Source organism: Doryrhamphus excisus, linkage group LG19 (genome assembly GCF_037039965.1).
Source record: "Doryrhamphus excisus strain RoL-2023G ecotype Guam linkage group LG19, RoL_Dexc_Guam_v1.1, whole genome shotgun sequence".
In the NCBI taxonomy this organism is placed as follows: Eukaryota; Metazoa; Chordata; class Actinopteri; order Syngnathiformes; family Syngnathidae; genus Doryrhamphus; species Doryrhamphus excisus.
In genome coordinates this window covers 5355324-5367883 of record NC_136375.1, presented here as the reverse complement: position 1 = coordinate 5367883, position 12560 = coordinate 5355324, and the positions used below count along the sequence as shown (strand labels likewise).

The 12560-nt window shown below is 38.6% G+C and overlaps 1 protein-coding gene across 1 annotated transcript in view; it reads left to right on the top strand.

Moving 5' to 3' along the window:
- Positions 1 to 5922, top strand: part of npdc1a (neural proliferation, differentiation and control, 1a) — a 28173-nt gene extending 22251 nt beyond the window's left edge. Inside the window, exons 3-9 of the mRNA XM_058056940.2 lie at positions 32 to 145; positions 223 to 441; positions 1520 to 1586; positions 3329 to 3419; positions 3513 to 3589; positions 3687 to 3783; positions 4893 to 5922. Of these exons, the coding sequence (XP_057912923.2) occupies positions 32 to 145; positions 223 to 441; positions 1520 to 1586; positions 3329 to 3419; positions 3513 to 3589; positions 3687 to 3783; positions 4893 to 4964 (737 nt within the window). The 3' untranslated portion in view covers positions 4965 to 5922. The remainder of the gene's footprint in view (positions 1 to 31; positions 146 to 222; positions 442 to 1519; positions 1587 to 3328; positions 3420 to 3512; positions 3590 to 3686; positions 3784 to 4892) is intronic.
- Positions 5923 to 12560: the final 6638 nt, after the last annotated feature.

Sequence of the window (12560 nt, the reverse complement as noted above, 5' to 3'; positions counted from 1 at the left end):
AAACATGAAATGGTACGCTCTTGTCCCGTAGCAAAAACGTCCTTCTACCCAGACCTGGATGAAGAGATCGACTTTATTCACTCTTACATCGAAAAACAAGAAGTGTCGGCCATCGAAGCACCGAAAACGCAGATGAAACCTCCTGGTAAGAAGAGCTTTAACCAACAGGTTCTCCCTTCATCTCCTCACATTCTTTCCATCCTCGTCTTGTCTTTTCTCCAGTCGTCTCCCCGAGTGGCGGAAGGAAACTAGACGCCTCCGAGCAGGAGCGGCAGTCCAGCCAAGATGGCTCCCCGCCCGTGAGCCGGAACGGCACGACCGCAGGCTCCGGCCGAGCGGGTCCCTCCAACTCCTCCACCCCCCGGCCCGGGGGCACCGGAGTGGAGGGACGAGCGGGGCCGCGTATCGATGCGACTCACGGGGACGACAGGATTGTCATCAGTGAGTCCTTGTGGAAGAAATATTCCTACGCTTTTCAGTGTCAGGCTGTCGTTATTCAAAAAATGTTGGGTGAAAAATGTGCTGTTGCTACATGAATAAAGACGGGAAGAAGGAAGACACCAGGCACCAACATTTACAGATGCAAATTTGCAGAAAAAATTGAGGCACTATGCTAGCATCATTTCATTTATGGAGGTCATGGATGTTTGTTTTGAGGCAGGTACAGACAAATCTGGATGAATTTGGACCCAAAATGTGCCACAATATGATCAGTTGATACACAACAGAAGACAGTGCATGGTATGCTGCGGGCTGCAATGCATCGCTAAACTCCCGGAGAACTAAGTGTCATGTGATCTTTGTTTTGGTAGTGTCCTTTGTTATATTTTTTAATGGTAGCGAGCCCAAAATGTGTACAAAAATGTCCGGTTTATGCCCGTTAAAAGACAGTGCATGATATGCTGCTCACTGCAATGCATCGCTAAACTCAATCCGCAGACAAACTGAAGCGCTACGTTAGCATGATGTGATTCACGTAGCTCACCATGCTTGATATTTTGAGGCAGGTAAAGACAAATCTGGATGAATTTGGACCCAAAATGTGCCATAATATGATCAGTTGACACACAACGGAAGACAGTGCATGTTATGCTGCTCACTGCAATGCATCGCTAAACTCCCGGAGAACAAAGTGTCATGTGATCTTTGTTTTGGTAGTGTCCTTTGTTATATTTTTTAACAGTAGCGAGCCCATAAAGTGTCAGAAATATCCTGTTTATGCCCATTAAAAGACAGTGTATGATATGCTGCTGGCTGCAATGCTTCGCTAAACTCAATCCGAAGCGCTATGTTAGCATGATGCGATTCATGTCGCTCACCATGCTTGATATTTTGAGGCAGGCTGGATCAAGTTGGAACCAAAATGTGCCATAATATGATCAGTTGATACACAACGGAAGACAGTGCATGATATGCTGCTCACTGCAAGATCTGGCTTAACTTGGCACGGCGTACTTACCATGCGAGTGATCGTAAATAGATGAGCGTCAGTCATATTTTTTTATGTTGGATTTTTCAGTCATCATCTCGCTGTTTGTGGCAGTCGGCACCGTGGCGTTGCTCCTGGCGACCGTTTGCTACATCAAGTAAGTCCAACCACTTTCTGGAAAAGCACGCATGTCCAAACTTTTTCCAATGGGGGCCGCATACACATTTTGTGGATGGAAGATGAAAACAGTTCAGGTGGATGTATGCTAAGCTAGCTGAATAAAAAATCCATATCTTTGTGTTATATATGGATTCGGAATGGATTTGGATGAAATATTCAGGAATTGTTGGAAATGGGATTTTGAAAAACTGATGACATTAATGCTAACATGAGCATGGTAACACCGAGCACTGTCATGCTAGGTGTTACCATGCTCATGTTAGACTGTTAGCATTGGTAGCCATTTTCATAGGTAGACATGGGTGTTAGCATGCTGATGTTAACATGCTAACATGAGCGTGGTAACACCTAGCCCTATCATGCTAGGTGTTACCACGCTCATCTTAGCATTGGTAGACTTTTCATGGGTAGACACAGGTGTTAGCATGCTGATGTTAACATGCTAACATGAGCGTGGTAACACCTAGCCCTATCATGCTAGGTGTTACCACGGTCATCTTAGCATTGGTAGACTTTTCATAGGTAGACACAGGTGTTAGCATGCTGATGTTAACAAGCTGATATTAACATGCTAACACCTAGCACTATCATGCTAGGTGTTGCCATGCTCATGTTAGAATGTTAGCGTTGCTAGCCATTTTTATAGGTAGACACAGGTGTTAGCAGGCTGATGTTAACATGCTAACATGAGCGTGGTAACACCTCGCACTATCATGCGAGGTGTTACCATGCTCATGTTAGAATGTTAGCGTTGCTAGCCATTTTCATAGGTAGACACAGCAGGTGTTAGCATGCTGATGTTAACATGCTAACATGAGCGTGGTAACACCTAGCACTATCATGCTAGGTGTTAGCATGCTGATGTTAACATGCTAACATGAGCGTGGTAACACCTAGCACTATCATGCTAGGTGTTAGCATGCTCATGTTATAATGTTAGCGTTGCTAGCCATTTTCTTAGGTAGACACAGGTGTTAGCATGCTGATGTTAACATGCTAACATGAGCGTGGTTGGTAACACCTAGCATGGTAGTGTGTCCCGAACAAGTGCTAAATGTAGCATTTTTTGTGACACATTCTAACATTTGTATCATTTTTCAGAGGAAGGCACGTATAAAAACACTTGGTGCTATTCTGCTAGGTGTTAGCACATTAATGTTAGCATTTTAGCCAATTTCATTGCATGTTGGTATTGCTAGCCTGCTAGTGTGAGGATATTAGCATTTTGGGGTATTTTCATGAATAGCGCTCTCATGCTAGGTGTTAGCATGCTAACGTAATTATACTAAAATGACATGAACATATTAGCATTTTTTTGCGATTTTCATGAATTTGAACTTAAGCAGACAGCGCTATCATGCTGGGTGTTTGCATGTTAATGTTAGCATGTTAGCATGCACACAAAGTTATACTTTAACTTTTGATCACTTTCAGAGGTACAGGCACTTATAAAACACTTGGAGCTATTATGCTAGCATGTTAGCATTCGTTGTAATTCAAAATAAAATAAATGTAGGACTAATATTCATGGTGTAAATTATAATAAGGGGCGGGGCTATGGTGCTTGGTGGAGGTCGATGCGCTCGAGTGCTTTTCTAGTTAGTAATGAATAAATGCAATTTTATATTTTATAAATGCAATTTTCCGGGGCTGTTGTGGACCCCCCCTGCTGTGGAGTCCTTACCGAGAACTTGAACTAACTCGGGATGCCCCCCGCAGGTTGCAGAAAGAATCACGTCTGACTCAGAAGGTGGACTATCCCGCCTTCAGAGGAGCGGGTGTCACCGCCGCCGCAGATGCTGGTAAATCGGTACGTGTTTTTTTAAATGTAAAAAACAGCTTCTAAGTAAACGTCCTGTTGAAGAGTTTCTGTACCCCCCCACCCCCCCACCCCCGTCTCCAGATGGGAGATAAGACGCTGGCTCAAAGTGCTCAGATGTACCACTATCAACATCAGAAACAGCAGATGCTCTCCATGAAGTACGTGTCCTCTTAGTACTTTCATCTTCAAATACTAGTAGGAGTACCACTTAGACAACACATCTTCCTCCTCTTCCTCCTCTTCCTCTTCTTCTAGTAACAAACCCCAACAAAAAGTCATTGACGCCGAAGTCACCTCAGATGAAGAAGAGGCGGGAGACTTCACAGTGTACGAATGTCCTGGACTTGCACCGGTGAGCACGCACACACGTGTACACGCCATTCTAGGAAAGGTCAAAGGGTCAAGTTGGTCGTCAACGGCTGCTGCTTTTCCCTTCATTCATTTTTTCTCACATGAATCATTTTTTTGTCCAAGTTTTTTTTTTTTACAAAAAATCTCAACTCAATTTCTTAAAAAATAAAAAACAAAAAATATATATGTTTTTAGAAAAAGACAAGTGATTATGTTATAATAACAGGACAAAGTTATAATATACAATAATATAATAATACAAAAGTTCTAAAAATGTTACAATAATAGAACCAAGATAATAATAATCTCAAGTTATAATCATAGGGCAAAGATCATAATCATGTAATAATAATAATAATAGGAAACATAATAATTGATAATAATGTAATAATAATGTTAAAATAGCACAAAGTTTGTAATAAATTTGTAAAAATAGGACAAAGTTCTAATAATAAAGTTCTAATATTAGGACAGAGGTTATAGTAATGTTATAAAGAACAAATGTTATAATAATAATAATAATAATAATAATAATAATAATAATAATAATAATAATAATAATAATAATAATAATAATAATAATAATAATAATAATAGAACTGCTGGATTAGAGTATAATAAATATCATATTTGATAAACTGTTACTCTTCTGACCTATTATGCTCATTTTGGACCATTTGTATTGCGCTGTGGACTATAGAGCAGCTCCACACAATAACCCGCACACAGAGAGCTTTCTAGATCTTCCAGAATCCGCACCTATTCAGCTATTTTTACTCAGCTGCCAAAAGGCTCTGTTTTCATTTATTCCACCCACAGCCCGCCTCCAGGCACTCCGCTGTGGTTGTACCCGGGCACGGCCATATAAGGAAGAACTTCTCGTTGTGATGTCACAGGGAGCCAGGATTGGGAAAAATGTATACACAGGGACACAGGGACACAGGGACACAGGCGCAAGGAAGGAGGGGTTTTATCAATCATCGGATTATTTCTCTTGGCCGTCTGGGGAGGTTGGTGTGGGGGGGTCATCATGTTACGTATTAGAAGATGGTTGGAATCAATGTCTCCAAAGATTGATTGAGTCTCCAAGTTCTTTGTTCTCCTTCACAGACTGGCGAGATGGAGGTGAAGAACCCGCTCTTTGATGACTCCAGCTTACATTATCAGGGCCACCCAAAGTGAATGCTACACACACACACACACACACACATGTACACACTGCATGCAGACCAATGGAGGATCCCAGATGATTAAAAAAAGTATCTGCTATATATTATGGTTTCTCTCTTTGGCCCTTGACTAATGGTCCCTTTCCCTCCGTGTGATGGATGGATGCTGCTTTTATTGGCCCTTGTGTAATGTTGGCTTCTTCTTTGTGACCTTTTTCTTTCTTTTAATTAAATTTTAAGCTCTTTATAAGTTGCACTTCCTCTCTCCTCCACCTGGTTCTTATTTGCAGCTGTTTCCAAAGAATGTGACACACACACACACACACACACACATACACACACATACATACATACATAGGGTACATCTACATAAGCAGAAAAACAGGTGCCCTCCCTTGTTTTGTCATGCGTAGCTTGTGGCGGAACCACATTCCGTGCAAGATAGCCGGGACGTATTTACCATCCCACCTCCCCTCAGAGCGAGGTTTTTAGCATCACCGTCAGTGTCGCCCAAGTCGATATAAGCTGCACTTTGAGTCAATTTCAAGTCAATATATGAATCTATAAACCCATATCAATCTATCAAGTACCTGATGATGTCTGTTGCATGGATTTGACCGTAACTGTGTTTGGAACATGGCGATGCTCGTTCTCCTGCCTCCCGTACGTATGTATGTACGTATGTATGTATGTATGTATGTATGCAGCCTGTTTGCCGGGGGTGGGAGTTGGGGGGGTGTACAGTCCAAGCGACGATATTTTTGGGGCGGGAAGACAATATAACGGATCCATGTGTCGCTGGTGAATTTGACTCGATCTTGTGTTGTGCCGCTCTGTTTGTCCTCTTGTCGGCCCCGAGTGACGCTCCTGCTGCAAAATGTACATAAAAGAGTGAAAGTGTTCACCTTTTATAGATATTTGTACATGCAGACCAAGGATCACTAATAAAACTTTTTACCACGTCAATATTACTACTCAAAGATCTCCTGGGTTTTTTTATTTGACATTTCATGCAGAAGAAAATGATGAAAAAAATATTCTCTTATGTTGTACACAGAGTACTATCTGTCTGTTAGCAGTAATGCAGTTATCAATATCTACTTTGGAAAAATAGATCTAATAATGCAGTATGAAATATATCAATAATATAAAAAGTCTTTTTGAATATATGGAGATTTTTTTTATCACATAAATCATTTTTTAAACAAAAACATTACTCAAGTTCTTTAAAAAAAAAGACAGTTCCATAAATATTTTTTCATAACTGGTATATTATGCATTTTCATATAATAAGTATTTTTTTAATACACAGGTATTTTTTTATCACATGAATAACTTTTTTGTCCAATTTATTTTTACTTTTTTTTTTACAAAAAATCTAAACTCAATTTCTTAAAAAAAAGAAGACAGTTTTCCATGAATATTTTTTTCATAACTGTGGTATATTATGCATTTTCATATAATAAGTCTTTTTTTAATACACGGGTATTTTTTATCACATTAATAATTTTGTCCAATTTATTTTTACAATTTTTTTTAATAAAAAATCTAAACTCAATTTCTTAAAAAAATATTTTTTTCATAACTGTGGTATATTATGCATTTTCATATAAAGTCTTTTTTTAATATAAGGACATTTTTTTATCACATGAAGCATTTTTTGTCAAATCGTTTTTTCAAAAAAAAATCTAAACTCAATTTCTTTAAAAAAATACAGTTTTCCATGAATATTTTTTCATAACTGTGGTATATTATGCATGTTTGTATAATAAGTCTTTTTTGAATATATGATAATTTTTTTAATCACAATCATTTTTGTCCAATTTTTTTTTTTTTACAAAAAAATCTAAACTAAATTTCTTGAAGTAAAAAAAACAGTTTTCCATAAATATTTTGTATAACTGCGGTATATTATGCATTTTCATATAATAAGTCTTTTTTGAATATATGGGCTATTTTTATCACATGAATCATTTTTTGTCAATTTTTTTACAAAAAAATCTAAACTCAATTTCTTAAAAAAAAATTCTTCTAAAAAAGACAGCTTTCCATAAATATTTTTTCATAACTGCAGTATATTATGCATTTTCACTTTCTTCATTTTCTTTATTTGTTATTGTTTTGCACAAACAAATGATTCCCTAATATTCACTACATTAGTACAGACATTTTACACAATACTTTCATTCAAACTTGGTTTTCAAACCTATTTTTAAAATATGTCAATAGATTTTTTTTTCTTACATTTTATTTATGTTTCCAAGATTTTTTGGTACAGTTTATGTATAAAAATATAAATAAAAAAAAACATTTTCGCCCAAATAATTTAGTTTAAATCTTTTATTTGTTTTTCCGACACACACATTGAGTATGTAGTACATAAATTACAAATCTCTACATATACACATTTTAAAAAATGAATGTATACGTATATGTTTTTATTTACATTTTGGAAAAAAAAAACCAAATATTTTTTGGACATGAATAAATAATGTATAAAGGTGATAAAGTTTATGTTTTACATGGAATATGTACAAATTGTATATACTGTATGTACAAATACTGCATACATACTATATGATACATTTGACCAAAAGGTCAAACGGTCAGCTTTACAGATGCCGTGACTGCTGTGCTCAGGCGGCGTGTATTGGTGGAACAGGTGCAAACTGTGCTAACAAGATAACGTGTACTTTTCTGTTATGATGGGCCTGTGCCCCCTACGATGGGCCTGTGCCCCCTACGATGGGCCTGTGCCCCCTACGATGGGCCTGTTCCCCCTACGACGGGCCTGACCCCCTACGATGGCCCTGTGCCCCCTATGATGGGCCTGTGCCCCCTACGATGGGCCTGTGCCCCCTACGCTGGGCCTGTGTCCCCTACGATGGGACTGTGGTGCCCCATACGATTGGGCTGTGCCCCCTATGCTGGGCCTGTGGTTTCCCTTACGATGGGCCTGTGCCCCCTACGATGGGCTCGTGGTGCCACCTACGATGGGCCTGTGCCCCCTACGATGGGCCTGTGTCACCTACTTGGTCTTTCAGGTTTTGCCCTCCAGACTTTTTGGTGATCCCCACACAGCAATACACAAGGCCGCTGCATTTGCGCAGGGCGGGGGGTGGGGTTGGTTTGCGTGTTGCTCGTCCGGCATGGGTTTTGTATGGGGCGGGGGTGGAGGGGGCGTCCCAGTCTCCCGTCCCCATTCAGCCGCCTGCCGAGGGCCATTAAAGGCCATTGTGCGCGTGGACGGTGGAAGGAAGGCAGCCATTGGCCGTGGCCGGGCGGAGGCTCCTGTGAAGGAGGGCGTCAAAGGCCCGGCCGTTAGCAGGAAAATCAAAAAGCCATCAGACTTGTTTGTTGCTGCTCGACAGGAGGGGCGCCGTTTACGTTCAACTTAGCCTCCAACCTTGAGCAGGCTTGCAAACATGCGTTTTACTCTGAGAGCCGACTCGCACGTTACTTCTCTACCCGATACCGTCCCGCGTCATGAGACGCACCATAACGTGTCATTAGACGCACCCGTTACGCCAAAATCGACTTCTTCCACATTCCACAGTGTCTTTATTATTATTATTACAATATTACCGATTATTTTAGGCCCACAGTGAAAAGAAAAATACTAACCTAAAAATACAATAAAAACGTTTTTTCTTTGTAAAAAATGTTTTTTTGCAAAATTGTAAATATTTTCTTGTAAGAATGTGACTTCTCATTTCACGAGATTTTTCTCCTAAAATTCTATTATCCTCATAACAATGTGTTTTTTTCTTAAATAAATAAATTTTAAAATTAAATATAATTTAAAATTAAAATACTAAATAATTTATTTTGTGGCTTTATCCACAGAATATTTCATGTTTTCCTTGAAATGCTAAAAATCTGACCCCGCTAGGTTGCTAGCCTTTTCTCCTAGAATTCTTGTCAACATGACAACTTTATTCATTTGTTTCTCATTAACATTTTGATTCTCGGAAAAATAAATCTTAAACTGGTTATATCATATCATCACTTTTTTTTTTACATAACTTTTTCGTGTTTTTCTTGAAACTGTAAAAATCTTTACAATGTTCCGAGCATTTTCTGGTAAACGTACAAAATAGTCGTCAACTGAACTAAATGGTAAAAATCTACTAATCGACTTTTAAAAAAAAAATCACAATACTTTCGCAACATTTCTAATTCTCATAAAAATACAACCTAAACCTCAGAATATTGCGTGTTTTTTCTTGAATTGGCAAAAATATTTGCAATGTTATGAGCATTTTGTCGTAAACTTACAAAATTCAACCTTATTTTTGTTATAAAATAAATTATTTTAATATGTTCTTGTCAAAACGTGACATTCTAACTAACATATCGGGAAACTCAGAATATTTTGTGATGCTAAAAATCGATTGCTGTTCTTTCAACGTTACAAGCATTTTCATGGAAACTTGTAAAATTCTCCCGTTTTTCATGTAACATTATTTATTCTCATTAAAAAAAAGTATCAATTTTTGCGTAAAATGCGACATTCTACTAACATCTAACTTTTTATTCCAAAATGCAACATGTCTTCTTCCCCTCGTACAAATGTCCTAGGAATATGCCAAAAGTTATGATGTTATTAATTTCACTTTTCTCTTTAAAAAGTGACGTTAGTTCGGGGACTAATTTTTCACGAAAAATGACTTTTTCTTCAAATCACATTGAGTTTTTCCTTGTGAGTTTTTGTTGTTGCTCGTACAAACGTTATCCTCGTTACGATGTTATTTCTTGGAGTTGTCACGTAAAATTTTTTTTTCTTCTCACAGAAACGGACTTTGTCTTCTAATAACATTTCATACTATTACATTTTTTTCATGTAAGAACATTCTTTTTATGACTCCTTCACATTGTTTTTCCTCCTAAGCTAGCAATGTTTGCCTATTCTTTAGCTAAGACATCTTTTTTTAATTAACAATCTGTTTGTTTTTTTTCTCATTCACAAAAAGGCAACATGTTTTTTCTCGTACAAATTTTTTCTTCGGAATACGACATGAACTTACGATGTTATTCATTTGACTTTTTTTTCTTAAAAAGTGACGTTATTTCGGTGACTAATTTTCACAAAAAAATACTTTTTCAAATCACAGAGCGCTTTTCCTTGTGAGTTTGTGTTGTTGCTCGTACAAACATTATCCTCGTTACGATGTTATTCCTTGGAGTTGTTACGTAAAAATTAGTTTTCTTCTCACAGAAACGGACTTTGTCTTCTAATAACATTTAACACGATTACATTTTTTTCATGTAAGAACATTCTTTTTTTCCTTCACATTGTTTTTCCTCATAAACAAGCAATGTTTGCCTTTTCTTTAGCTAAAACATCTTTTTTTTTACTAACAATCTGTTTTTGTTATTTTTTCTCACTCGCAAAAAGGCAACATGTTTTTTCTCGCACAAATAATGACATGAAGTTACGATGTTATTCATTTGACTTTTTCTTGCAAGAACGTCTTTTTGCTCATACTCTCGCAATTTCTGCCTTTTCTTTGGCTAAGATGTGATTTTTGGGTTTTTTTCTGTTGGATGTGGATTTGTTGATATAAAAGTATGACTTGCCCACACTTCATCTCCAACTTGTGGACTTTTGGGAAGATCTGAGACTCGTCCTCCTCCTCCTCCTCCCACCTTTGGAGCTCCCCGAGAGTCCTCGGTGGTCTCTTGAAGCTCGGCCTTTAGTCTTCTGTGTCTCTTGTCTTTCTTGCATGACAATGACATCTCCCAAGTCCATGGACCATTGACAATACTGCTGAGCTCAGGGTTTGATGCCCACCCCCCTGCGCCCCCACCGCACTGTGGACAGTCGTTTCAAATGATTGCATAATGAATGTTATTTCAAGATGGAGCATTTTTTACAACTTCCACCTGCAGGCGAGGTGTTTTGTAGGAGCTAGAGGCTGAGCATCTCTTCAGCTCTGCAGAATGAAACCTCAGCCTGGTGTGTGTTTCATGTGGGGGTGGGGGGTGGGGGGGGGGGGGGTCTATAGGGCGGAATCAAAGGGCTGAGACGTATTGTTTCAATGTGAAAAGGAGCTAATGGTCGACCATCGCAACTCGGGATCTGAGCTCCACAGGGTGCCCCCGGGGCCAGGTCGGTACAATGGCGACCCCCCCGCACTTCTGCGTCCCTCCCCGCAGCGCGTCTTCCTGCTGCAATCTGCGGCCAACGACGCGCACTGGGGGGAGCGCATCTGTGCGTCCATCAAGGGGAGAAGAAGTTCACCTGGGTGCTCCCTGCTCGAGTGGAGGAAGACGCCACATTGTAACTTGTTTGAGGAACAGAAAAGGCGTCTCGCTTGTTTAATAACAGCAGAAAGGTTGGGGAAAACGCAGCTTCAATGTTGTTGGTGTTTACGTCAAAATGCCTCTGTTTACGTTAGCGCTAAAGCCAAAGAACCAGGAAGTAACAAGTCACGTGAACTTCGCATGATCGCTGGAAAAATAAATCCATAAATAATAAAACAACATAACAAAAATGAATACGTCAGTAACGTAAAACACTACACGAGTCGAAGAGAACATCAGTAAATTATATCTTGAATGTTTTGACGGCTCCGCTTGTGATAGCTTAAACGGACGCCAGCTCCTTTAAATGAGCGAGGGGGTGAGTCACGTGACCGTGGCTCTAAAAACAACTAAATACAATAATACACAAAGTAAGTTGAGAACAGCAGAAAAATGTATCTTGATGTTATTTTTATGTTAAAGTACTTTATCTTCAATTAAATACATGAACCAGGAAGCAGCATGTCACTTTATCTCGAGCCTAAAGCTAAAAAAAACATGTTTATAAATATGGTCACACGTCAAAATTAAACTGTATTTGTCATTTCAGTTGACGTATTTTGGATACGGACATGTTTTTGCATCTTGTATATTATGTATATTATGCATACCCCCCCCCACCCCCCACAATCATAACATTTGGAGTTTTTCTTGTATTTGTGTGTTTTCGGCATGTAAAGATAGAACTTTATTTTAAAATTGCAAATGTGTTTTTCTTGTAAACAGAAAGAAACATTTTTTTTCCTTTTGGTGTGCCCTAATGCACATTGCTTTGATCTTTTATACTTAAAGCAGCAAAGTACAATACTTTAATGCCGGGGTGTCTAAACGTTCAGATCTAATGATGCGAGAGGGGGCCCTTAGATATGTTTACATTTGTTTTTATTTTGTAAAAAAGACATGCCCTTTGTCCATATATCCCCTTTTTTTTGTCTAATTTTATTTACACAATGCGCCATGGGGCAATAAAAAACATCCATGAGCCACAAATAAACCCCAACCAGGCTATGCTTTGGATAAAGAAAACATACTTGGTTAATGTTCAGGTACGGATAAAGTTGAAATACACAAAAACAACTCAAATTTAATAATGTGAATAAATGCACCGTTACCTCAATGCCACTTCTGCAAACTAAAACAACGGGACTTCAAATATAAATGGTAAAAAAAAAAGTATTTGTTTTATGAAGTGTGACTAAAAAGGCCTAATGAGTTGTATTTGAACATGAAAGCCGCCCTCTTACAGGAGAATCATCCCAACAAGCATTAGAATCCATGTGTGACGTATACTTGGGGCCTGTTT